Source organism: Eleutherodactylus coqui, chromosome 12 (assembly GCF_035609145.1).
Source record: "Eleutherodactylus coqui strain aEleCoq1 chromosome 12, aEleCoq1.hap1, whole genome shotgun sequence".
Classification (NCBI taxonomy): Eukaryota; Metazoa; Chordata; class Amphibia; order Anura; family Eleutherodactylidae; genus Eleutherodactylus; species Eleutherodactylus coqui.
Window position 1 is genome coordinate 61,203,453 of NC_089848.1, and position 27,856 is coordinate 61,231,308.

The 27,856-nt window shown below is 35.7% G+C and overlaps 5 protein-coding genes across 9 annotated transcripts in view; all 5 read left to right on the plus strand.

The window, feature by feature from the left end:
- Nucleotides 1-27,856, plus strand: part of HOXA3 (homeobox A3) — a 60,080-nt gene that overhangs the window by 4,392 nt on the left and 27,832 nt on the right. For 2 of the 5 annotated variants that reach the window (XM_066585297.1, XM_066585298.1), the window contains exon 1: nt 14,004-14,358. The exons of 1 other annotated variant lie outside the window; for it this stretch is intronic. The gene's annotated coding sequence lies outside the window, so the exon portion shown is untranslated. Of the gene's footprint in view, nt 1-14,003; nt 14,359-23,213; nt 23,353-24,864; nt 24,884-27,856 lie in introns of those variants that run through there. 2 more of the 5 variants (XM_066585300.1, XM_066585299.1) reach the window with 2 other exon arrangements.
- Nucleotides 3,740-6,891, plus strand: HOXA9 (homeobox A9). The gene is made up of 2 exons (XM_066585307.1): nt 3,740-4,699; nt 6,014-6,891. Exons 1-2 carry the CDS (start codon nt 4,150-4,152, stop codon nt 6,250-6,252), a joined length of 789 nt encoding a protein of 262 aa, XP_066441404.1. The 5' UTR covers nt 3,740-4,149; the 3' UTR covers nt 6,253-6,891.
- HOXA7 (homeobox A7) lies at nt 11,015-13,467 on the plus strand. Its single transcript, XM_066585310.1, has 2 exons — nt 11,015-11,706; nt 12,282-13,467. The coding sequence occupies exons 1-2, from the start codon at nt 11,319-11,321 to the stop codon at nt 12,581-12,583; spliced, it is 690 nt and encodes a 229-aa protein (XP_066441407.1). The 5' UTR covers nt 11,015-11,318; the 3' UTR covers nt 12,584-13,467.
- HOXA6 (homeobox A6) lies at nt 16,792-19,027 on the plus strand. The gene is made up of 2 exons (XM_066585309.1): nt 16,792-18,111; nt 18,756-19,027. The coding sequence occupies exons 1-2, from the start codon at nt 17,673-17,675 to the stop codon at nt 19,025-19,027; spliced, it is 711 nt and encodes a 236-aa protein (XP_066441406.1). The 5' UTR covers nt 16,792-17,672.
- On the plus strand, nt 20,227-22,406 carry HOXA5 (homeobox A5). Its single transcript, XM_066585306.1, has 2 exons — nt 20,227-21,056; nt 21,493-22,406. The coding sequence occupies exons 1-2, from the start codon at nt 20,228-20,230 to the stop codon at nt 21,741-21,743; spliced, it is 1,080 nt and encodes a 359-aa protein (XP_066441403.1). The 5' UTR covers nt 20,227; the 3' UTR covers nt 21,744-22,406.

Here is a 27,856-nt window from a genome sequence, read left to right on the forward strand (position 1 = left end):
AATATTACCTAGACAGTCGTAATTTGTCTGAGCCATATAGCAATGGTGCTGGAAGCTTTGTCGGCTTTTGTTCACTTTTATGACTTGCTAGTATATCTGGATTGTTGCAGAGTAGAGCAGAGCTTTCAGTTGGGCAAGGAGCAGCTTTAGACAGAGGAAGCAGCTAACACAAGAGGACATGGGATTGGTTTTATTTAAACCGAAAAGCTAGAAGCTATTTCTCTTTCATCCGGAATAACATACCAAAGAGCCAAAGTGACACTGAGGAAGCCCCAAGGTGAGGCGAAACGCAATAAGTGCACAATGCGTATTATTTGGTACATGTAAACTAAATTTCATTATATAGGCACATATTGCATTCTAGTCATTGATTTGCACCTAGCTACATTAGCATATATTGTACTCTACTCATTGATTTGCACATAGCACACTGTATTTTATCCATGCAGTATCAATAATGTCCGTTATTTTAATTTTTTTTATTTGCTTGCATTTCCAATCTAATATTGCACCTTTTAGTGTCCAGGGCTTGCATGCTGCTACGCCACTTTCCAGTGTGTCTGTGATTTCTTCCTTATAGCGGACCCTCATCTAGAAGCTTGGAGGTCGCCAGTCATAATGTTTTAGAAAAAAACTGGAGTGTGATTTAGGTAGTTTCATGTTGTTGGGGCTCCACCTTTCTCTCTACAACAAGGAACTGCCTTAGTCACATCAGTGAATATCGTCACCCAGGTACAAGATGCCATTTCATAAGGAATATAGGAATAATATGCAATATGGAACATGGGACTTGGATGCAATATGGAATATATGACTGGAACACGATACAAACATGTGGCAAGGATCATAGGATTAATAGGACTACTGTGTGATCTGGGAAACAGGATATAGGATTTCTGTGTAATATAGCGCATAGAACTAATATCTGTATGGAACAAAGAAACATGAAACATAGAACAACTTTGTATTAGGGACATGTGACTACTATGCTATAGGGAGGTGCACTAGTATGCCATGCCATGAGGCACTTAGGGGTGCTATATGTGCTGTGGTTGAGTATGCGCAAACAGTATATTACTTGACATTGTATATACGTACAGTATAGCAAATCTCTGAATCACCATAAGCGACTTTAGGTTGTGATTGCTGATTCTTAATGATAGTATAGGGATATTATGCAATTATGATTGATTATGCAATTGTTATGTATACACAATTACACATCACGTGGTGCTTATGTTAATAACTGCTACACCACATGGAAATCAGCCGCTGGATATAGTAAAATATGCATGTTATTTTAATTTTTATATTTCTTTGAAGTAGTTACATAGGATAAACATTATTGGGGTTTGCAAAGAGGAGAAATGCTAGTGAGGCGTCTGTAATAATGGTTTCCTGCTCACAAGGCCTAGGTTACGATCATTATTACAATCAGCCTATAGTCTCACATTCCTGAGAGCTTCCCCACCAGCAGCACAGCTCTGGAGAAGGCAGACTACACTCCAAATACACCAGACAGCAATTTAGACTGGGGCTATCAATTGCATTATTGCAGGGCTCTGTTTACCAATGACACCCCCACACACATTTCCAGCTTTACTTTTTTAATCACAGGTTGTAGTTTACAGGGTAATGACAAAGTGAAAATATAATGCATTGCTTCTTGTCAAGGAGATCTTCTTTATGTAAAAAATAAATACAGTCTGTTACTATGGGCTTATAATGATTAATAAAATATATACAAATATGTAGAAATGTATATACAATGAAAAATATTTACAGTTAGAAAATAAGAAGCTTAAGGGGGAGGTGAAGCTTATTTAATAACAATTCCATTGTGTACTAGAGAGATAATACTACCACAACGACTACGCTACCACTACAAATAATAAGAACAACCTATTATTATTAGTATTAGCAGTAGTGCCACCAATGATAATGCAATAATAATAATAATAATACAATTTCCCATCTCAACAAACCTTAAAACTCTCATATTCTTATTTATGTAGTTATTTTAAGATAAATTGAATAAAATCTCATGCTCACATGGTGGAATAATATCTATCTCCCGCATAAAATACGGCTCACTTAAAAATTAAAAAATGAGTGGACAGTATTAAATACATTTGTATTCCTCCTCTTATTATTATTATTTTGTATATATGTTTAATTATTAGTAACATTGCAATACATTTAATCCGCCTTGTTATGTCCTTACTATGATTAGCCCAACATTACCGGTCATTAACCCTCTAGATCGTCACTGACATTGTTCTGCTATATATACTATAATCATATTTTCGATGTAATAAATGGTTCACTGATGTAGGTATATTTTTTTCCTCACAAAAGCTCAACATGCTTAAAAGAGTATGAATAGCAGACAACAGATTGATCCTACCTTTGGGGCATTTTTTTGTTTCGGGAAATATAATTACTAGTTGTGGACAGTAGAGGAGATTTGTGCTCTGTGCAAATATTTTATTCCGTTTAAAAGAAAAAAAGATCTTTGCAGAATAATATGCATGCACTCAAAATATCTATCTATCTATCTATCTATCTATCTATCTATCTATCTATCTATCTATCTCATAACTATTTATCAATCAATCAATCTATCTTTGTATTCAATATTCAAATATAATATATGATATAAAGATAGATAGATAGATAGATAGATAGATACAGACATAACGTTGGGCTCATAACAATGGACTTGATCTAATGCTTGTGCTGTTCAGTTGAAACAATGTAACCATCCGCCATTGCCACTTTATCATTTAGACCTTTCTGTATGTTGAAACAAATTTTCCTGCCATACTTTTACTTTAGCAGGATTAAACTGTTCTGAATCTGCATCTATGAACCTTAGCACATTTCTACAAACTATAATAAAGGTTTCATACATGTGAGACAATTGTTCCCATGAATCCACGCCCTAATTTCCCTTCCTCACTCTGTTCCCTACCCTCACTTGTGGTCTGTTTTATTATCGTTATTTTATGGCACCGGATTACCCCGTAAATCTTTCCCACCCAGGTCCTCACACAGGCTAAAGTCTTAGTCAAGTATCATTTAAAATCTACTGGACGAACACCAACAACAACATTAATATTATTCTTATTGTTGTTAATAATAATACAATTTTTCATAACCTATTTACCTATTTTTCAGTACTTGCACTATTATTATTGTTAGTAGTGTTTTTGCTATTATTTAGATAGTAGTAATTATAGTATTAACGGATAAGTGCAATTATCGTTCTTACCGTACTTTCTATATCTATACTGTATTCTTACATATCGGATGTAATGACTCCTATATGGGTGTAAATGTGTACATGGATTGCACACTGCTCTGTGATGAACAGAATGCTCTGCAGTGTACACGACACAAAACGATACAGTATATAAATAATAATTAAATAGAAAAGGATATAAAAGATGTGCTGTTTTTGAATGCTCTTCGTCCATTCTCATGAAGAGAGCTGATTGCTCCATTATACAGGCAGCCTGTGTGTGTGTGTCTAGAATAGCACTATGGAGACTTATTAGAGATTTGCATTTTACTGCAGCTACTGGCTGGGTCTATACCAGTTACTATTCCCTTTCTAAGCACAACAGTAAAATGTAACAACTATTTTTAACCAGTACAAGTGCAGCATAATATATCACATCTACTGTACTGAAGCCTATATGTATAGAGGGAATGAAAGATATACTATATATCTATGTGTCTGTAGATGATTTTCGATGAAGGACTCTGTGGAGAATACCTACATCCTACTGTGTGATTAATAATGATGTAAAGTAGTCCCTGCATTGGTAAAAAAGGGGGAAATGGGATCTTTTAATCTGACTTGTCCACAATTAAAGGGGACAATATTGTATAACTTCAATATCCTTTTGCATAAAAACATATGGCTTTGCTATAAAAATGATGACTGGAAAACAGTGAGCCATTAATAGCCCGCGGACTGATTTATCCCTTATTGTTCTGCTGCTCAGTCACATGAACACAGCAGCCAATAGGAGGCCAGTCCTGCCTGCAACTTATTAGGTGACTGTACTTCTTTGTAGGACCAAGTTGTTACATGAAATCTGCAGTTTCATAATTTCAGCAGGTCCTGCTCTCATCCTAGCAATGACGACTTCTGGGACTCTGAGCAATTATTATGTGGACTCCTTCCTGATCCATGAGGGTGAGGAGCTGGTACAGTCTAGGTTTGCTTCTGGCTCCTTAGCCCAGCCATCAAGACAGGGTGCACTGGGAGCTGAGCACCCTGAGTACACTCCATGCAGCTTCCAATCTAAATCGTCCATGTTTAGCAGTCCCTGGAATCCAGTGCACCATCCTCAGACTACCAATAATGTCTCCAGCGTGTACCACCCTTATGTACACCACCAGGCACCCATAACAGCCTCAGATGGCAGGTTTATGCGGTCCTGGCTGGAGCCCATGCCCGGATCGTTATCGTTCCCAGGCTTATCCTCCAGCAGACACTACGGTATTAAACCTGAGCCTCTCACAGGCAGGAGGGGGGACTGTACCACGTTTGATGCTCACACTCTGTCTTTGTCTGATTATGCTTGTGGCTCTCCTGCTGACAGAGAGAAGCAAAGTAACGACGCTGCCTTTGCTGCCAATACTGAAGAGAACCTACCTAATGGGGAAAAACCTCCTATTGACCCAAGTAAGTCTGTTGCAATCATGGATGAGCTGTGCAAGCGATTTGTAGTAATGCAAATTATGTTGCTGGTGGAGATTAAAGCTCATCTGGCATCTAAATGCCAGTTTATGAGGCCACATCTGAGAATACAACTATAAAGGAAAAGAAAGTTTTTATGCCCTGGCATGTGATCTGTATGAGTGGTGTTGTTCACAGTACATAGCTATGGAGGCATTATCACCATTGAGAGGATATAGGAGAGCATTTTACAACTGTGTGGGCGTGGGCTAGTATAGAATATGAGAATTGCAATATTTTGTGTAAATTTGATAGCCGGCATAGAAGTCTCTTAATGGATTTTAAAAGTATTAGGAGTCTCCTTATATGAATTGAACATTGTTTGCATGGTGACATGTTTTGCATTTTAGAATGCACATTTATAGTAGTTTATTATATAGCAATCTACGTATAGATGCATAATGCATGGGTTTGTATTGTTGCATTGTGTCTTTGAATGGCACGAATAACAATCTATGTTTTGATCCATAGCAGATATATCATGCGAAACAATGCATGGGCATTAATAGAAATCTGTATGCTAATGCATAGACCACATATTGTATAGGGCATACATCAGACATATACTATATATGTTATGTATAACATTGTACGTATCAATGCACAACTCGTGGTATTTAGGGCAAGGGGTGTGTATGCATTAATATGGTATTTGTATTGATACCTAGGGAAGATTGCATTGAAAGCAGTCTGTTTGTTGATCCGTATGTAATATAGCATTTGGGCCATTGTTGGTAGCCTGTTCGCTGATGCAGTGAGTAGTTATCATGTAGGACATTAGGGGTAATTGACATATGAGGGCAAACGCATGCATTATACAAGGCACATATAGTAGTCTATGTATTACTGTATAGGGGAAATATTACAGAACACATTGATAGCAATCTATGTGCTGATGTATAGGGTATATATTGTTACGGATATTGATGCATTATATAGGACAGTGGTAGCAGTCTATGTGCTGATACATAGAGTATATATTGCTAAGAATATTAATGCATTACACAGGGAATTGATAGCAGTGTAAACGGCATGGGGTATATATTGTTTGTAGCACATATACTCTGTAGGTATAATGGCATTGGTAGTCTTCTATTTATTAATGCATGTCACATGGCATTGATAATATAGTGTAAACAGTAACATTGATGTACAGGGCATGTATTGTTAGGCCTTTGACATGGCATTGATAGCATCTCATTATTGATGTATGAGGAATGTATTGTAAAAAATATATTGAAAAATTTCCTTTCGTTCTAGACAATCCATCTGCTAATTGGCTGCATGCAAGATCCACTAGGAAAAAAAGATGCCCCTACACCAAGCACCAAACACTGGAACTTGAAAAGGAGTTTTTATTTAACATGTATCTTACCAGGGACAGGAGGTATGAGGTAGCCAGACTGCTTAGCCTCACAGAGAGACAAGTTAAAATTTGGTTCCAAAACAGGAGGATGAAAATGAAAAAAATTAACAAGGATCGATCAAAGGATGAATAATAAATCCCGAATATCATGGAGCTACAAACAAGGGGATGCTACTGTATTGAGGCCTCATGTGTTTCTCCCTCCTGTATATCATGCTAACAAATCAAGTACCACCACAGCCTTGGTTTACCAGAGCTATCAAAAAGAGGTACTTTATTTCTTAAATTATTTAATGAACAACACAAAGGGGCATTAAGGGTGGGCTGGCATACAAGTAATCTACCTGCTCTACTCTACAAGTAAACTACCTTACCATTGTGCACAACTATATACTGACTGTACAGACTAGCTCTAATAATGTAGGTTTTATTATAATTATTATGATGATTATTATTATGTGTTCTCTGGGCAGCGGGAGCCTCTGCTGCTATACTTGAATTATGTGTTTTATTGTAGTTGTGACCAGATTTATGTGCTTGGATGTTGTACAATACTAGGACTGCACTGAACTCAGGTTGTTTAATATAATGCTAGGTCTATAGTACCAGCCTGCAATGTTATTATTGTCCTGCGATATCTATTCAACTAACCTTCAAATAATTTATAAAGAATCCACCTCAGTTATTGGCAATCACAGTCTCCTACAATCCATAATGAATTGTAAATATGGCTTACAGTCCATAAGCAAAAAACTGCAGGAGTTGGAATGGAATGGGGGGGGGGGGGGGGGTCTGAAATATTTGGAGCTTTCCTTCGGGATCTACATATATGTGGATTAATATATATGGTGAGTGAAGGTTTTACTACCTATAGGTTGTGCTATGTTCTTGTTCACTGTTTTGAAGCTAAATTTATTAAGAATAATAAATTATACACAGGAAATAAAAAAAACATTGGGTATATTTCTATGTCTAAACAATACGAGTAATTTATGCAGAACATACTATATATTTGAAATAGTTACCTCATGACCTGTTGACCAAATTGTTGTGTTGAAATTATATTTATCCTTTTTTTGTTTTTTGAAATAAAAATATGTTTTTTTTTGTTAGTTGTCATATGGCATTTTATGTTTCTGATAATCAACAATAACCATTGTTGAGTATTTTCAATTGTAATCAACCCTTGAATCTCTATACTTCAATACATCTATAGATCTATAAATTCGTTAACACATGTATCTGTATGTGTATGTATAAATATGTGTGTGTATGTATAAACACATACATACAGATATACACACATACGTATACATACAGATATACACACATACGTATACATACAGACATGCACGGGTGTTATGGGTGTTTAGGGTGTTATCTGGGATATTAGCAGAACTTCGGGTAAACATTATTAGTGCAATCATAGTCCACAGTATAAACGTTAGATTTGCACAAGGAGATCTGCCATATTCACATATTAGACCTCCTATATATTAATGTAGAAACATCATTATTATTTACATATATCATCATATATTTAATCTATTATTATTTATTTATATTTATTTAAAATATATTTATTAAAATATTTTATAAATATTTTAAAATCAATTTTAAATATGGCTGAGGTTTAAAAACTATATATATGTATATATGTGTATATATATATATATATATATATATATATATATATATATATATATATATATACTGTATATATATATATATATATGACCATCTAAACTTTAGTATATTCAAGATTGTAGCAAGCAACATGCATGAAATTTGAAATTAAGCATCCAATTTTGTATCCACTAACAATTTCCTGTTAAAAAAATTGTTAGGTTACCATTAGTGCTGACACGAATGTAGTATTTCTCCATGGAACACAATTAGACTTCAATTTCCTCCAAAACTTCATTTGTGAAAGCTAAAAATGGCATAGTTTGAAAATAAAAATGGTGAAACAAGTCAAATCAAGAAACAAGTCCAGACAGAGGATGTAGTTTAGGAAAACTCTGGGCCATATAGTGCAATAAAAGAAAATTACTGCTGTAACCATTTATGGAGTGTAAACCGCTGCAGGCTTTTTGCAAACCTGGGGGACATGCCAAGATTCCCTCCAAGTCTACTGATTACACACACACACACACACACATATACATATATATATGTGTGTGTGTTTATGTGCGGTGTATACACTTATTTTTGTTCGTATACATGTGTTTTGTACATAAGTAATCCCGTCTGGTTTTCTGTAGTAATGAGAAGAGCTAGTAATTAATCTTTTTGTAGAAATGAGAGAGGCAAAAGTAGTAAGTGAGTAATAAGTGCAAGCTTTTCCGGGGAGCGTTCTGTTGGGACGCCCTCTGTTGTTTCAGACAGAAAGGAACTTCAAAGAATGGTCACAAAAAGTGTGTAATAAATGGTTGGTCTGCAAACTGTCTGGAATTTGCCTCTTAATGACTTTATAGCTATCCAACCGCAATTAAGATTTTCTACAGAAGCCTTTTCATTTGTTTTGTCTGGCGGATTGAGATAATGGGAAGAGCGGAAATAACTGTCCTTCATTGTTCTGCAACACCGAAAATTCTAGCTTTGTGCAAGTTCTTCCAAAATAACCATAGGATGCTTAATACAGCGACCTAAAGCAGAAGCTCCATTAACAGACTCCAGTTGGTTAATGTTGTTCAAAACACTTGCACATAATATATCTTACCAGCAGATGGCAGCATAACTCCACATAAGGATTAGAATTGTGTTTATGTTCCTGGTCTGCTTTTTCTTCTTTGAAAATAAAAACAAGAAAATATTTATATTTTTATAAACTGAAAAAATATGAAATAATATTCAAGCTGTTTGTTTCCTAACCTGCGTTACACATTTTAGCATTCAAGTAATATCATTGTTATTATTTTATATACTCACATACATTTTAATGATTATTCCAACCAAGATTCCCATTTTGCTTTTTTTATTAGGTAAATATTAAATGAATGCACACACACACAGGGTATGTTCCGGGCTATCTATCTATCTATCTATCTATCTATCTATCTATCTATCTATCTATCTATCTATCTATTTTTTCTGCATTGTCTATTTTAGTTCCTTTATATTTTGTTTTATCTAATTGTTATTTAAAATAATTAAAATATACTAAAATCAGGACAATTATGTTTTTTGTTTTTGTTTTTATATGTTTAATATTTTTTTAACCTTTTTTCCCTTGTACACACATAGGTCTACATGTTTCCACCTTTTTGTAATTTATAGGCTTTTTATAGATTTATTTTTACTTACAAGTAAGAACTTTTGTAATATTTAATATTTAGGACAAATAAATTTCCAGTAAATTAACCCTGGGTATTGTAGAACATAATATGTCTGCTATATATAGTATTTTTAGTTGTAGCTTGTATAATACAACGTGGACAAAAAAATATCTCGAGAAGCCCCCGCCTCCTAATATCATGTCATCATATTTCTTTGTACATTTCCTGTGCCTCTGGGCCTCCACAAGCCATGTGCTGCATGAAACTATAGACCCTCCTATGCATCTATGTATTATGCACAAAAGTATTTATTTTACTATCACAATGTTTATCGTCAAATAAGGAAAATAATAGCTATCAATTCAGATAGATAAATATACTATGGACCAATAGTATATCTATCTATATATCTATATGTGGTTAGATAGATAGATAGATAGATAGGATATTTTTTATTTCCTGCTTTGATGAATTAGGCCGAAAACCAAATATTATCGGGATTACTTTGTTTTTTGGGGGGAGGGGTGGGGGATGGGACAGAGACTGTTCTTTATAATTGTCACTACTACTATTAATACAGTCGCACAAGTAGAGAGATGAAAAAAAACATCAATGCATTATCCATAAAATATTTGCTTGAAAACAATATATACAACCCGTGGAAATGTGCTGGGAAAGCAGAGATCAGAGCCTTGGATCCCTTTGTAGAACAGAAGAGCAGAGCTATATCTTTTTAAGATAGAATTTCCGGAGCAGTCATTCCCATTGAGTGTTTAAAGTTTATGATGTGCAATATAAAGGCTGTAAACCCTGTATGTGAAGAGCAAGGCTCTGCCCAGCACCAGAAGACTTTTCAACCGGCGCCTAATCACAACAACGTGCCTTCATTTATACCCAATGGATCTATTTATTATTTCTCGTCTGTACATGCTCTATATGGATCATACCACCAAGAACTGCCTTCAATGCGTGCACAGGTAACTGATAAGAGTCAATTCAAACTACCCGTAATAACAATAGCATCACATGTATCTTTAGTGTTTCCTTAATTCAACAGTACCCAGAATTAATAGTAAACCTACATGTACTCACTAGTACATATTTACCTTGGCTTTAGTAACAATAAATATTTAACGTGTCATGTTTTTTATGATAAAGCGTATGCATATAATATTATTCGCATATATGTGCATAGTAATTATGTTAAAATATATATTTTATTCAGGGGCATACGTGTACATATTAATCATGCCATATAAAATATATATTTTCGTTTTTGACACTAGTTAAAAGATTAAAACAATTACATTTATCTGTAGTGCATTTTCCATTTTTTACACTGTTTTCACATACATTTGTTGCTGCTCCTGTTGGTTTTGTGTATATTTCTCTTTCTTTTTTATTTCTCTGTAGTTGTCTTTCAATATATGTCTTTCAAAATAAATATAATTTCAAATGAATAAATTATTTAAAAATTATATCTATTTATTTGTGCATTTATTTAAAATTATATTTGTTTTGCACGTCATACTCCTTGGAAATAATGGTATAATGCAACACTGTATTTAGTTTGTGAAGAAATATCTGGGAGGAATATCCTTATAGCGGTTGGTTCTGTAGATGATGATTCTTTAGGGTGTAAGATTATTAATAAACATAAATAGAGCATTCTGGGCGCATTGTGATAGTTACACTGGAGAATGGGTGTTGTTCCTGCATTGCACACAGATCGCTCCCACCTGTGATGCATGATCAGATTGGATAGGAGAGTCAGATGGTCGCAGATCACGTGCAGGGGGAAGCTCAGTGCACAAGAAAATGGGGTTTTGTGTAAATCTGGGGGCTTAATGTTTCCATATATCAAGCTACCTCGTAAAACCGACACTGGAGCCACCCGGACCACAAATCACAGGTGAAGAATATGACTTCTTCCTATTATGTGAATGCTCTGTTCAGCAAGTATGCGACTGGGGCTCCTCTCTTCCAAAATACAGAGGCCACTTCGTGTTCCTTTACCAATTCCCAGAGAAGCAGCTATGGAGCCGGCACAGGGGCATTCCCAGCAACAGCAGCACACCCAGCCATGCCAGGTCTGTACAATGTGAACAATGCGCTGTACCAGAGCCCCTTCCCTGCATACAGCCTGGGCACAGACGCCTATAACCTCCATTGCTCAACGTTTGATCAGAACATTCCGCTTCTGTGCAATGACCTGAGCAAAGCCAACTGTGACAACAAGGCGGAGGAGTCTACCTTGCACACCCCGAGTGACAGTCATTTCCGCATATACCCATGGATGAGGTCCTCAGGTATGGGTATTTCTGTGCACCCCATTAATTTCGTAATACAGTAGCCTTTAGGGCGACTTATTTGCAGTCACCCATGTGGAGCAGAAATGTTCGCCACTAATTTGTCTATATTTGCAAAATAGTAGTTTGCCATACAGAGAATAAAAACCAAAAGCTGAATTGATAGTAAATAAACCTAGAATAACATAGAAAAAATAAGCATACAGAATGTGTATTGTGTAGCAGTGCATGCAATTAAATAGACATTTTTGTTTTAATTACTTTTATTCAAGAGAAGAAATTACTGATCCAGTGCCCAGGCCCACAAGTATTAAAAATCCAATAGAGATCGGATAAATAGATAGATAATTAGATATAGAAATAGATTGATCACATACAGAAACAGATATATACAGCATATAAATATTCTATATATTTAGATAAAACCTCATTTTTTTAATTGGAGAAAGTTCTAAAATAAACTACAATAAATTAGGTAACACTAGAACGAGGTTAGGCCTTCGTGGTGTAATGATCACAGCATTATTGTACAATGAACCCCATGACTAACATACAGCACAACTTGTAACACGTAGGTCCAGACAGGAAGAGGGGTCGCCAAACATACACCCGGTACCAGACACTGGAACTGGAGAAAGAATTCCACTTCAACCGCTACCTAACCCGCAGGAGAAGGATAGAGATCGCCCATGCCCTGTGCTTAACAGAAAGGCAGATAAAGATATGGTTCCAAAACCGAAGAATGAAATGGAAGAAGGAGCATAAGGAGGAAAATGTCGGCAGCCCCGAAGCTGGGGAGCAGACCCCTGCAGCTACTACTCCTGCAGCAGCTGTAGAGGAGGAGGAAGAGGAGGACAAGGTCACAGGGGATGAATAAATGCCGGATCTGTGTTATGGACTGGGAAGCATTCTATGTATTTTGTTCGTGTTGTTCTTGATGCAGGCCATATTCAGTGTCTTCAGCCTAGGGGTTCAGCCTGCAGGGGGAAACAAAAATATATGTGTGATACGATTATTTAAGATTGCATTAAAGTCACAATCAATATGTGAACATTATACATGAACTACCTAAATATAATGCACAGTGCAAGCAGTGCGAGTGCATTAGACGTTACTACCTAGTCATTACACATATAGAATTCTAGAATGTCATACTGGATTTCACTAATGCTCAGTAGAACAGCCACTACCTTCACTTTCTACTACCTATTCCAATACTACCTATAGCATGCTTTGCTATTTATTACTTGTATTGAAACCATGAACTCTGCACACAGATGTCAAGTGACCACTTTTATATTTTTCCGACCATCACAATAATAATAGCAACAATAGCAAAAAGAAATTCTAAAATATACAGCAGCATTGAGCTCATCTGCAGTCCTCCTCCAGTCATGCTGTAGTATATTTCATTTCTGTGCAATGATATTTGAAGTGACCACATTGTTTGTAGTCCAGGGATTTGTATTTGTGTAAAGCGGTGTTTATTTGTCATATGCAGTATTTCTAGATCTGCGTTTGGTCAAATCTATGGCATGGTGTATTTGTCTACAAATAAAAGAAAATAAATTCAGAAAGAAAAAAACTGTAAATCTACCGATTTGCACGTCTGTGTGTGATCAGTATTATTGTGAGTATTTGAAATATGGTTCTGTACAAATTAATATGTAAAAACTGAAAAAAACAACAAAAACTGTAATTTGCATAATATATTTTCTTTTTTTTTTTGGTACCAATAAAAAATAGTCTTTGCTCAATTAATTATCGCTGTGATATATTTGGATACAGTAAAAAAAAACTTCCATAAAAAAATATATATGTATGTAAAATTCTTCTACATATATAAAATCTTCATCTATCTATCTATCTATCTATCTATCTATCTATCTATCTATCTATCTATATACACACAAATGCAAGCTATGAAATAAAGTGTATAGTGTGCTTGTGTGTACATGTATATATATAAGAACGGTATTGAACGGAATATATATATATATATATATATATATATATATATATATATATATATATTCCCTTTAATACTGCTCTAATAGTGCAATGGGTATAAATGAGAGCCTCCTAGCTAATAGGAGTAGAGGAGCTGTATAGGGGCTGTTGCTGAGTTAAGATGGCGGATCTTAGGACCTGCCTCCTTCTCAGTGATGAGGCAATGGCCATAAATCCGTTGTTGTTTATGAAAATTTACAACTTTGCAATACAAGTTTATGAGTTGCTCGGTTCCTCCATTGGTCGCTGCTGGTCATGTGGATGGTAACTGTGAACATGTAGTTTTTTATAATTTCCCTTGTGAGAATAGAGCTGCATTCTTTAGCTGAGCTCAGTCCTGCTCTGGATCTGTCTGCATCTCAAGCTTACAGCCCAGGTTCTCTGTATATAAGGCAGCTATGTGCCTGGAGGTTCTTATGGAGCAGCTACCTAGAGCTGAAGTCCAGGATGGCAGAGCTGGATCCTTCCCCCGTCACAAGGTGTGGCATGCTGAATTCAAAGCACCGGAGTGGCAGATTTTCAACTTGCAGCCTGGCTAATTTCCTGCTTCTCCTGGCACCAAATGGTGCTCCATTCCTCTCCTGTGCAGCCAAGGCGACAGCTGTCAAAGTGGCAAGAGCTTCTGTGAGCCAGAACCTAAAGGTGAGAAATGTGCACCCTCACATCTTGCAGGGATCTCCATTGCCCAGTCCAAATAAACTGTACAGCTATTTATTGTCTGCTCCTCAGCCAGCTCTATCACATCATTTCAATACCACTATATCGCCATATTGCCAGGTGAAATAATAACGGTGTGTAGTAGAATGCATGCATGCATAGAAATTGAAAGGATATATCTATATAGATATCTATATATGTACATATATCGATATAGGTATATAGATGTATGTATATACACACACATATTATATATATTATATATATATATATATATATTTATATAGTGATCCATATATACACATGCTGATTAATATGCTCATTTATTATATTATTTTATTGTTTTTACCGCTTACTAATAATACAATTAGTGTCCACAAAAATACACAAAGTGAGTTGCTCTGTATAAACGTCTCCCTATGGTTATTTTTTTTCTTTTGCTACTAGAAATTGCTACATAAAGTTGATTAATTCATTTATGATGAAGTGAACACAACTGTTTGCGATGAAACCAATATATTGTGTAAAGCTGTATTTTTTCCATATTGACGCATTTACAATTTCCAGTATTGCAGAATGTGTTTCTAACTATAGATAGGCCTATATTACAAGCATGTATAGTTGACAGAGCAGAGTGTGTTGTGTCAGATAGAAAATAATGTTGATGATAAAACCCAACCTACACTATTGTATTTCAGTAGGAAAAAACGTTTTGTGTATTTTTTTCGTTTGGATTAAGTATGAACAAAATATATGAAATATATAAAAATCATGTTCGTTTGATTTCCCATAGTTCAGTATAATTATTTAAGGATTATTGAAGACTTTAGTCTGTGTTGCTTGTGGTCTGTTGATGAAGTATAAAATTTGCATTACAGCGCAGTATGTCCTGGGCTGCATCGAAAGGTGGATTTTTCAACTGAGAGTACTCAGTGCTGCCACTATGTGGCCGTTGGTGGTATATACAGGAGTATTCACAAATGACAATATGACTGCGTGTTTAGACAAAAAGCTGCTATAGGCAGAGTGTAGATGCAACCTTATATTATACATGGGATGTCACGTTATCGTATGACTGATATAAATGGGCAATGACGATTACATTTTGAGACTGTTGTCTGTATGGTTTACATAGCTAGTGTGTTTTAAGTCACAAACCAACGCTTAATTCGCCATGGAAATCTAAAGAAACTGCAATAACCAACTTGCTTTCAGGGTTAATTTGATATGGTAAGGACTTAGCACCTGCCTCTATGTTGTCAAGTATGATTTTTAATGCTATACTTATTTCTTGGAGTATTCCTCCTGCAATGTATCACGTATTAAAATTTGCAAACATCAGTGCATGGTATCAGGAGCATTCAGCTATGTGTATTTTTGTGACAATGTTTTATTAGATTAGTATTACAATAATAATTATAGCAATATTCCGCAGCTATTATCTTGTGTTCAAAATGGCTGCTGCACCTAAGATTTAATGGTTTAAGCAGATTTTATTGCTTGGGAGTGAGATGAAAAGAGAAGCAGAAGGGGCAGTGTCTTAACTACTGCTCTGCCTCAATATCCCTGTTACATTTCACAGGCCCCCAGATAATTACATGCTTGAACCAAGGTATGCTCTTCTCTGCTTTTTTTTCCCTCTTTCAGTTTTTTCTATCTATCTATCTATCTATCTATCTATCTATCTATCTATCTATCTATCCTTCATATAATACAGCACATACACATATACTTACAGCCAGACAAAATGCTAACTTTTTCAAAACATTTCTGGAAATGCCAGAATTGTGATCCTCCCCTCTCTATCCTGTATTTTACTACACAATGAAAGTAATACATATATTCCTCCTATACGGTTATCTTTAGAATTATATAGAAACATGAATATATTAGTTTACCCCTTGCAGACTCGATGAGACACAGGACTGTCTATAATCCTCATGCTGTAATTCGTTTTTGAGGCGTATTTAGGCAGCCCTTACAAACTACAAGACATCAAAATTGCACATTCTTTCAGGTATTTAGAGTGTATAATCATGAAGGGAAAGGCTGAAAGCAGAATTCCAGGGCTTGGGCCATAAAACGCCACACAACATTCAGATAAGAAGCCCCCTATGTCTGAACTTAAATTGTCAGATATTTACAACATAATTGTTGAAATGCTAAATATTTGACTCACATTGTGCCTTAATTATACTATGTAGTATATATATATATATATATATATATATATATATATATATATATATATATATATATATATACACACACACACACACACACACACACATACACACACACACACACACACACACACACACACATATATATATATATATATATATATATATATATATATATATATATATATATATATATATATATATATATATATATATATATATATATGTATATATAGTATCCAGCACAGTGATGACAGAATGGATGAATAATAAACTTTGCCTTTAATTGTAGAGGGGAGGAGCTGTATCTTTGCGGCAGTTTATGTGGGCAATTTTAATTGTATGCTGTATTTAAAAGTATTCAGAGAGAAAGAGCCTGACGTAAAAAATGTAATAGATAGATATAGATGTAATAGATAGATACCAATGTAAAAAAATAACGTTATCGTGCAAATACACCTACTTGCGTACATACATGTATTAAATTCTGTCCGTGTGTGTGTAAGTATACACATTCCAGATATAACTTTGCAATGTATACATATAAAATCATTTTTTAGTGCACTGGTGAACAATACAAATATGCAATACTTAACATGTAAGATTAAATGCTTGTGTATACTTTCTTAACTGATTTCAGCATATTATGATCGTTTGTTTTGAATGAGGTCATAATTAAAAAATATTATTACTGTTGCTAGTAAAGAATGGCTTGTGTTTTTTTGTATTTCACTTCCTGGAATATCCCTTTTCAATATCGGTGAGATTCTTATGTACCTACATGATAAATGTAGTGTTGTAGACACTGTTTTAAAGCTGTAGTAATAGACTAGCAGCCCTCCACCTGGTGTAATAAGATGTATATATATTTATGTTGTATATCTGTCTGGGATGGAAAGCTGTGTGCTATTTGGAAGTTTGCAGGCTCAGTCCCCATCCCAGGGGAGCACCATGATAACTCCTTCCTATTGGCCACTGAATGATCAGCTGCTTATATTTGCCTGTGTCGCTTTTGGCTTCTGGCCATCCAGAAACAACCCAGTTCGATGACTACTAATAGTTATAGCTGGATATACTAATACACAACAAATCACAGGACTAGAGAGTGCAGAGCCAATGAGTTCTTACTTTGTGAATAGCACTTTTGCTGGGAGCCTGCCCAATGGCCAGGACTCGTTTGTGGGTCAGATCCCTCTCTACTCTTCTGGCTATGATGCTCTAAGACATTTTCCAGGTTCTTATGGGACAAGTCCTCTTCAGGAGAAGTCTTATTCTTCGCCCTGTTTCTACCAGCAATCAAACACAGTCATTGCCTGCAACCGAAACTCCTATGACTATGGGACACCTTGCTTCTATCCGGACAAGGACAGCACCAGCAGCCCTAATACCTACACGGCCAGCAAGAGGGTGCATGCTGGGGAATATCTCCATTATACCGCTGATCAGCAGTATAAATCCGCCAATATACAGAACAAATTATTCAATGAAGACACAACTGACCGGAAGTATAGCAGCCCCGTTTACCCCTGGATGCAGAGAGCAAACTCCTGTACTGGTAAGTCCACAATATATGCAAGGAGAGGTACTACTCAGAGTAAACATGTGGAATGCACTGGCTATGCATATCCATTATAGCAGCATGATATCTCTATCTATCTATCTATCTATCTATCTATCTATCTATCTATCTATCTATCTATTTATCTATTTACTATATAGTACACATACAAATTGTATGTGTACTATCTATCGTACACACACACACACACACACATACATATATATGTATATATATATATATATATATATATATGTGTGTGTATATGTATATGGATGGATAGAAAGAAGCACACATTTGCTATACTACCAATCTATCAATTTGGAGCAATTGCTGGCTAATTTAAGCATGTTTTACAAATTAATACAATTTGTGCAATTACTATTTACACTAAAATAGACCATATACACAGACCCTGCACATTCCGTAAATTGTATCCTTTCTATAAAAATGTATTTTATACATTACCAATAAATCCATGAAATATATTTATGTAGACACATTAAATTACACATACTGTATATTTCCCCCACGTTAATTTCTGCGAACACATTTTGCATATTCAAGGAACGGGGTTATGTATTTAGCATGTGTTTGCACAATGTGTTGATCTTAATCATGTGTGGGTTATTGTCTTCCAGGTACAGTGTACGGGAACCACAGCAGGAGGGGCAGGCAGACCTATACCAGGTACCAGACTTTAGAACTGGAAAAAGAATTTCATTTTAATAGATACCTGACCAGAAGAAGGAGGATTGAAATAGCAAATGCGCTATGCCTAACAGAACGACAAATTAAAATCTGGTTCCAGAATAGAAGGATGAAATGGAAGAAAGAAAGTAAGATTATTAATTCCTCACAGCCCAGCAGTGACCCAACAGAGGACAAGCAAGTCACTGACAGCAACACTTAGTCAGAAGGCCTCCCCTTATTCATCTGATCCCCACACTTTCCATACTATTGTCATGCCCATCTGATCTGCTGCACACATTTTACATAGCCGGGACCATGTCATTATATAGTGAAACATGCATATCATCCCCAAATCCCCATGTCTGCAAATAAACCAAACAATTCATGTATGTATCTAAGCAATGAATGGACGCAATATAAATGATCCGGGAAACAAGGGGTTCCAGCCTTGCAAAATTATAATCCCGCTTCTGGAGTCATTACAGCTTGTATATCTGCTATGTAAACCAATGTGATCCTGGACAAAAATGTACACAAAAAGAGAGAGAAAAAGAATCCGGAAATCTGAGGTCATCCTGTTTTTTTCTGCAGTCTCTGAACAGAATGTTACTGTCAGCTGCATTGTAAATGGAACAATAATATTTACAGCCTCTCATTGTGGCTAACCGGGATTACAAGGCAACGATCCTACTGCTTATATGAAAGGAAACGCATTGAGCATTAAGCATGGCGGGGATACTGACTACTAGTTATTATAAGAATCTTTACACAAAGGTTGCTAAAAAACACCCCCAAATCTATGAATATATAGGATTTTTTTAAATTTTGATTATTAATTTATTATATTGAATTTGCTATGATACCACGATTGTTCCAGACAAGGTGTAGGTGTGTCTAATTTCTTTCATTTTTTACATTGTTACATTCATATTTTGTTTTAGATTTGCATATTGGTATATAAAAAGCAGTGCACAATTACTATGTGAAAAATGTAGCAAATATAAAACAGAATGTCCCCTAAAATATACGCTATTTGCAAAGGCCATATCAGTAGTGTGAGAGATCACTAAATTCCCTATTAAAAGGCTATTTCTATATCTCCAACCTTAGTAATATATATATAAATGATGGAAAAAATAAGTATATTTTGCAATAAATAGCAACAACAGCATTTATGGTGCAATATCTCGGTATTAATCTGCCTGTTTGTGAACTGTGGCTGCTTGAGCTGGTACATTTGGTATTCACTAATGGAAGCTGTGAGGGGAATGCAATAATTTTTCTGTAATGGGATGTAACCTCAATTCGACCCCGGCCCTGCAGTCCCCTTTTGAAGAGACTTGTAATGACAGCGCAGCGGCCAGACGGTGGCGCTAGAGTCTGAATAAAAGTATGCAGCTGTCTGCGGGAGCGCGTAATAATGCGCGCACCCCCAGCATCCTCCCAGCTCCCCCAGTTTACCTCTAGAGGTCATCAGGCAGGATTTACGACTGGACAACAAAAGCACGTGATTCAAAGTCGTACCCCATATTTGGGTGCCTACGTAGGAGGGAACCAAGTACATGTCCCAGTCATTTCCATAATTCATCATAAATTGTGCAAGGGTGCTATAGACGCACAAAACGACCCAGAGCCACAAATCAAGCACACACATATCAAAAAACAAATGAGCTCTTATTTTGTAAACTCATTTTGCGGTCGCTATCCAAATGGCCCGGACTACCAGTTACATAATTATGGAGATCACAGCTCGGTGAACGAGCAATACAGGGATTCAGCAGGCATGCATTCCAGCAGGTACGGATACGGCTACAATGGCATGGATCTCAGCGTTGGGCGAACAGCTTCCAACCACTTTAGTGCCAATGACAGAGCAAGAAATTACCCATCCAACCCAACCTCCTCTACAGAGCCAAGGTATAGCCAACCTGCAGGGTCTTCACACTCTCCAAGTCCACCTGACCCTCTGCCCTGCACTGCTGTGCCCACCCCGCCTGTCAGCGAGAATCACCAAGGAGTCAAAAACTCTCTAACTAACTCCAACAGCAGCAACACCACGTCCAATGCCAGCAGCACCAGCAGCAATAGTAGCAGCATTAACAGAGAAGGGCTTGGTGCTTCTTCTTCTGGTGCTGAAGATGACACTCCAGCCAGCAGCGATCAGGCAAGTTCACAGAATGGCCAGAGCCCTGCTCCTTCAGTGCAGCCCCAGATTTACCCATGGATGAGAAAGCTGCACATAAGTCATGGTAAATAAGTTTTATCTTTTTTTCTATTTCCACTGTAGGATGCATATATCTGTGTGGGTGGTGGGGGAGGCAGAATACAACTTTCAGACATTAGAATTAGGGGGTAGACATTTTTATGACTATAGAACATTAGGGAACGCGTCCTATACTTTATGTTTTAGAGTATTAAAAAATCTAATACACACAGATACACACACCAATTAAACATCCTTTATATTATTTTTTAAAATTTTGTACAATTTATATGTCAAGTTCAGCATCTGTGTGTGCATTATTAATGTAAATTATATTATGTTATATTCCACATGCGTCTAATGAGATGCAGCTAATTCATGAATTAAATCAAAGCATCCTTAATTAGAAGTGAATTGTGTCGAAGTAATTAATGGTCTTAATATTTGTTGAACTAATTGCATGATGTCTTTTTATTTTGTAGACAATATAGGAGGACCAGAGGGGAAGAGAGCTAGGACAGCTTATACTCGCTACCAAACTCTGGAGCTGGAGAAAGAATTCCATTTTAATAGATACCTTACTCGCCGAAGGAGGATTGAAATAGCCCATGCTCTATGCCTATCTGAGAGACAAATTAAAATCTGGTTTCAAAACAGGAGGATGAAATGGAAAAAGGATAATAAGCTGAAAAGTATGAGTATGGCAGCTGCAGGGGGGGCATTCCGCCCATAGATGTTTTCAAGTATTAGAATATTGTCACCATAGACTTTCTAGGACTCTTGTGTGTGACTTCAGTGAAGAAACCTGTTTTTGTCCCCCTCATATCCTATTCAGTCCATAATGAGCCCCTTCTGCCGGAGGAATATAGCTGCAGCTGCTTTATGTATATGTTTTGTTTTGGATTGCAATGTCTTGACAATTGTAAATGTTTTAACTTATTTGACTATGTAAAACGCTATGTGTTACTTGAAGTAACAGAACAAAACTGTTTATTTCTAATGTTCTGTGTTGCATTCAATTTGCAAAAAAAAGCTGTAAATGTTTGTGAAGTGTAACTATGTTTGAATACTACAAAGCGTCTACCTACATTTCCAGATAATACTACCTATGTGAATAATATGTTGTAGAGGTGACTTGTGTTATTAGTGTGGTGAGTAGTGACACAAACTGTGATCCCCAACAGTCTGTCCTAGCTGTGCCTTTTTGTATGACTCTGCACGACCTCTTGTAAAGTGGCTGCACTGGCAGCTAAGTGTATGTAATATGTGTTTGTTCAGAAAGTTAACGATATAGTCCAGCTTGGCTGTTTAAGCAATTGCTATATATATATTTTTTTTTGTAATTTTTTTCATGAAAAAATATGACTGGAAAAAAATAAACTTTCTACTGAAAATACTGATTTGTGTGTTTCAGTCTATGCATGGGATGGCAGCTATTTGATTGATGATATTATGGAAAGCTGATGGTATTTCCAAAAGAAGATTATAAAATGCACATTCATGAATTAATTATATTAATATTTTATCAATGTTTTCAGAGATGATGCAGATGATGCAGATACAGTATTATGTATATTGAATTGTAATATTAAATACTCTTGTAAAAAAAGACAAAAGTATTAAAAGTAATACCTTTATTGGCAAACCAGAGAGCTTATATATGCAAGCTTTCGAGGCTACTTAATGCCCTTTCAGCACTATTATTCCTCTACACCTTGTATATGGGTCAGATATGTTGCTCCTGTTAATGTCCACCCCAGGGTATTCTTTATATACTCTTTACTTTTGCTAGTTACATCTAGTATCTTACATAAAAGAATCCAGTCCCAGTCATTTCTATATGCAGGAAAGTGTCTATATTCTATTGTAGCTGAACTCCTTAAAGTTCCCCCAAACCTTTCAGGCTTGACTTACCTTACCTGAGCTTGACTGTAACTCCACTCAGCTGCAATGGAAACGAAAAGAGCTCGCTTTGCTAAGTGCTTACATTCTTGTCTTTCCTAAGTTATATAACAGTAAACTTTATAAGCCCTAGTTCCGGCTATGTGACATTTGGTTGCCAAATGAATAGGGTTTTGTCTATGAATTAGATCGTAAAATCCTCCATAGCACAGACAGATAGGCTCACTGGCTATAAAATGTCACGTGGGGCTATTAAAGTAAGTTTTATGGTTTTGGGGAGTAGACGTCCAACATTATATACCACATATCATATAATCTCACTCATGCTGGACATCACTTGGCGTCTAGTAGGACACATCAGGCTTGCAGGCATCACTTAGTCCATGGCAGCTTTCCTTAGCTCAGAGCACCTCACCATGGTATGGTATCTACAGTTTAAGGTGAGTTCTACATGAAGTTTTAAACTTGTGACTTGTAATATTCTTATATATGTAGCACTGATTATACTGTGTAAATCTACAACTTTGTTCTACTCATAAATTGCCATTTCACCTACGCAGCTTAATTGTAACTATAACTTTGTATATGTTATTAATGCTATATTAACCAGTCATTTTTAAAAAAAAGGCTCTGTAGAACTATCACACTAGATGCTGAGTTTGCTTAAAAAGTCATAAAGTATAAGGTCATTGTGTAGGGACTAATAAATAATGCGAAATATTGTTGTATAAAAAGGCAAAGGTATAATGGAGGTACTACCTTTATTGGCTAACCAGAAAAAAAACATATATGCGAACTTTGGAGGCTACTTAATGCCCCTTCATCAGGTCGCTCAAGGCTGGTACTTACCTTATAATAAACACTATTCAGTTCACCCAAGTCCTTATCTGCCCAAAAGCGAAAATGGCCAATATCAAAGGAAGCAAAGAAAGAAAGTGAAATCCCCCTGAAGATATATGTGATGTTTCTGGGGGAAGAATCTGGATAGGCCCCAGCTGTGTGTTTACTTCACATACTTTTAGTTTCAATAGTGTATTCACACTGCACTGTGATTAGTTTAGGAAAGGATTTAACATTGCACTATGAGATCCAGACCTGAGAATACTGCCTTTATTTAGATCAACAAGAAAAAAAGTGTTTGGGACAATTGTATGTGAAATCCAGCTGTACACCACTCCTGGGTAAGCCTCAAACGTCTCAATCTCCAGTCTTCTGCAGGTAATCCGTTCACTTGTTGGTAGATTAGTAGGGATGGGAACTAATGGCTTGTATTTTATTTTTTGTTAGTGATCTCCGGGCGAAAGTTCAAACAAGTCATAAACATTTATGGCTGACACTAGGAACATTTGGTCACTGCTTTCCTTCCGCTTTGTTATTGTTTTCAGGTTTTCTTTAAACAGTCAAATTAGCATAAAATATGACACCAATATAACTGACAAAAATGGGGTTTCTCTGGTGGTCTCTAATTTCTAAAGGCAAAATGGAACCAACTGTTGATATATTTGTTTGCTAGTTTGTAAGCAAGATAAAGATGTATGCATGTGTGAAAAATCTATCTATCTATCCATCTGTTTATTCATCTGTCTACATCTAATTTACCTCATATGCATCCAATGAAATGTATGAATATAATACCCATCTATCGGTATAGTATTTATTGCCTACGTTTTATTCACCTTTTCAGCTGTTTCATATTAGCCTTCATTATTATCTATTCATTATCTATTTGTCAATGATCTATCTATCTATCTATCTATCTATCTATCTATCTAGCTTAAACTTCTTATAAACAAAGCCCATTTTAGTACTATATAATGTTTTCACATAAGAAATGGTGTGTGTGTGTGTTCGTGTTGTTTCTAGTGTACAGTCTGGTATCTTCTAATTTTAGTAATAATGAATTGTCTTCTTAAGATTTTTTCACATTAGGTGCGTTTATATATCTTGGAGGGCTGAAAATTCTCAAAAATGGTAAATACACTTTTCCAACCTAACCGTCTAAATGGATGCTCTCATTTTACAAAGGCTTCTTAACTACCACAATTTCACCTTTCATGTTACACTTTGGTTGGAGATAAAGGTGTAGTTTTGATTGCTGGACAATTTGCAAAGTAATCAGTTAAATTATACAATATCTGACAATTTTTTTAACTGTATCCAGAAAAGAGACTACTTATATATATTGTTGGTCACACTGATAGTGAAACCACGTAGTTACTTTATAAAGGGTCAATAAATTTTTGTTGATGCCACTGATTTGCCACAACTTAAAGAAATATAAAATCCTTGCTTACTTATTGTCTTCCCTTCCTTCCTTCCTTTCCTCAGTCGCAGCACAGTTAGCACAGTTGAGTGATATTATAACGCATGTAAGGCAGGACTACAGGACTACAATTAAATGTACTGCAGTATTTTAATCTAAGAGTGCAAATTCTGTTCTGATTTTCAAACACAATATAGTTATGTGTAAACGTGATATATATATATATATATATATCTTGTAGCCCCTCTAATTACATTTCTTCACTATATTTTGCTTAGATATAACTTTTCAAGTATTTCTTCCTTTGAAAATAATATTTACTCAACGTTGCTGTTCAAACAATTGCAATTCTGTGGAGCAGCCCTCGCTTAAGGTGAAGACTGTCAGAGCTTAACAAATCACAGCTCCCTCAGTTCACTGCCAGGTTAAGTAAATGCAGAGAAAGATAAATCTGCAAAGCTTAGTATCACCAGCAGAGCTCGCTTCAGACCAAGTTCACCGACAACACTATGCTAGGCAAGCTTTTTCCCCTTTCTCCTTCCTACTTTTTCTTACAAGAAACTGTGAGAGAACATAAAGCAATCAGCAATGAAACCCTCATTTGCAAGCTGCATCAGCAGTCACTTGTAGAATTGTAATCGGTTTCATGGGCAGCTCCATTATCATTGGCTTTTAATGGCTTGGTATATATTTCATGCACTGTAATTGTATATACATTCATGTTATTATACAAATGTTAACCTATATTAGGAAGAAGCAACATGCATTTGTGTATATATATTTGTGTGTGTATGTTTCTGAGACAGAGAGAGAGAAGATCCCATGAGCCTGTGTATACATAGTATATAGGGAGGGAAAGCTATAGGTCAAAAAGTTGGAGGTCAAAAGTTGATTCTTTGCGCTGCTCTAAAAGTCATCATCTATCCAGACAAAGTTGGATGTCAATGTTATATAGTGGACATTCTGCCCATCAGCACAAAAGATAAAAAGTGTTTTGAGTTCCCCTAGCATCATAGACTGGACTCCTGTTGAACCCTAGCGCTTAAATGACCCTAATTACAAATGCAAGAATAGAAAAATGATTCCTTTCAACGGTGGGAGCTGTATTTCATCTGAAGCCATCCCACTATAGTCTGAATGAAGTTGTTCCATATGGAGCAGGTAGAAAAAAAAATGAATATAGAGTGGAAAGTTGCGATAATCATTACAAAAAACACAAGTCATGGCTCAGTAGAAGGAGAATATTTATTTTAATCTACTAAACAATAATAAAATCATTACATTAGTTCAATTAATAAACTAGACAGTTCGACAATTAATATTATTATTAGAACATCTCGAAAACATGCTATGCTAAAATAGAAAAATATTTACATATACAGTAGTCAGTATATATATATATATATATATATATATATATATATATATATGTGTGTGTGTGTGTGTGTGTGTGTGTATTTGCCACCCCAAACAGCTGCCATTAGGAGGATTTACGTTATTTTCCAATTACTAGAACGGTAATAAAAATGTGTGGCAGAATACGTGATAGAGACTTGGTGAACTGTAATTAAATATTTGATAGTTAGTTTTACCGTTGCCTGCAAATATTTTGTAAAATGTTCTGATAAAGGTCACATTAGTCACATTTTTAAAATCAATGGAAAAAAATACTTTTATATCTCTTGCACATATTTTCCTGTTTGCAGTATCGGAGGACTTCTTATTTCCTGGATCTTTTTGTATAGTTGAGGTGAAGTTGTTACAAACTTCCTGACCAATCATTAATCACACATTAAATGTTTCCAGATTTCGTAAATTAGGACAGGATTTTCTTTTTTGGTAATAATTTCTTTTGGTTACAGTTTATTTCTCGTGTGCTTCACCACGAATTAAGAGCAAGTGTAAATTTTAATAATATAGTAAATAATATTGTAAGCAAGAAAACATTGACAGGCTATGATGATGTGGCCCCTTGTCCAAAGCCTTCTTCAATGAGATCACTGGGCTTCCTCAGAACCCCAATCAACAAGAGTGATGCATTTCATAACCTCTGTAATGTGTTCTTTTCCCTAATTTATTCTTCATTTTCTGTCACAAGAAATGACCTGCTAGAAACTCCCTGCTGTCTTAAAGACACTTGCTGGACCTTTTAGAAAAGCTAAGTCCAAGGCCGAGGTGAACCTCAGGTCACCGAGTCTAACAAATATGAAAATGTCGCTTGGTGAACTGCAAGGCTCCTTATTTAACAAAGACTGTCAATAGGGAAGATTAATACCAAACCAAATGCGCCCAGTGTCACTTCTCGGTCACTTTGAAACCAACACCCAGTTCCTTGTACAAAAAAACTAACCCCCCCCCCCCCCCCCAAAAAAAAATAAAATAAAAAATTATCTATAACTTTATCTTGTTTATAAAAAAAAACTTTTTAATAATAATTCTAATCCTAAATTTGTATGCCATATTTTGACGAAAAGAGATGATTATCTTATTTTAATATGAGCATTAATTAGTACAGCCCTACATATGATGTAGCCTTGTGGTAAAGGTACATATACATGAAAATAGTAATAATTATTGTAATAATAATTATTATAATCAATAACTATAATGATATATACATATCTTTACCCTAAGGTTACATCATATTATTGTTGCGTTACTTTTGTGATTATTATTTCATA

Coding starts and splice junctions, on each gene's coding strand:
- HOXA9 (XM_066585307.1), top strand. CDS start 4,150: ATGACGACTTCTGGGACTCTGAGCAATTATTATGTGGACTCCTTCCTG. Junction 4,700..6,013: donor AAAACCTCCTATTGACCCAA/GTAAGTCTGTTG, acceptor CTTTCGTTCTAG/ACAATCCATCTGCTAATTGG.
- HOXA7 (XM_066585310.1), top strand. CDS start 11,319: ATGACTTCTTCCTATTATGTGAATGCTCTGTTCAGCAAGTATGCGACT. Junction 11,707..12,281: donor CCCATGGATGAGGTCCTCAG/GTATGGGTATTT, acceptor TGTAACACGTAG/GTCCAGACAGGAAGAGGGGT.
- HOXA6 (XM_066585309.1), top strand. CDS start 17,673: ATGAGTTCTTACTTTGTGAATAGCACTTTTGCTGGGAGCCTGCCCAAT. Junction 18,112..18,755: donor GAGAGCAAACTCCTGTACTG/GTAAGTCCACAA, acceptor ATTGTCTTCCAG/GTACAGTGTACGGGAACCAC.
- HOXA5 (XM_066585306.1), top strand. CDS start 20,228: ATGCGCGCACCCCCAGCATCCTCCCAGCTCCCCCAGTTTACCTCTAGA. Junction 21,057..21,492: donor AAAGCTGCACATAAGTCATG/GTAAATAAGTTT, acceptor TTTATTTTGTAG/ACAATATAGGAGGACCAGAG.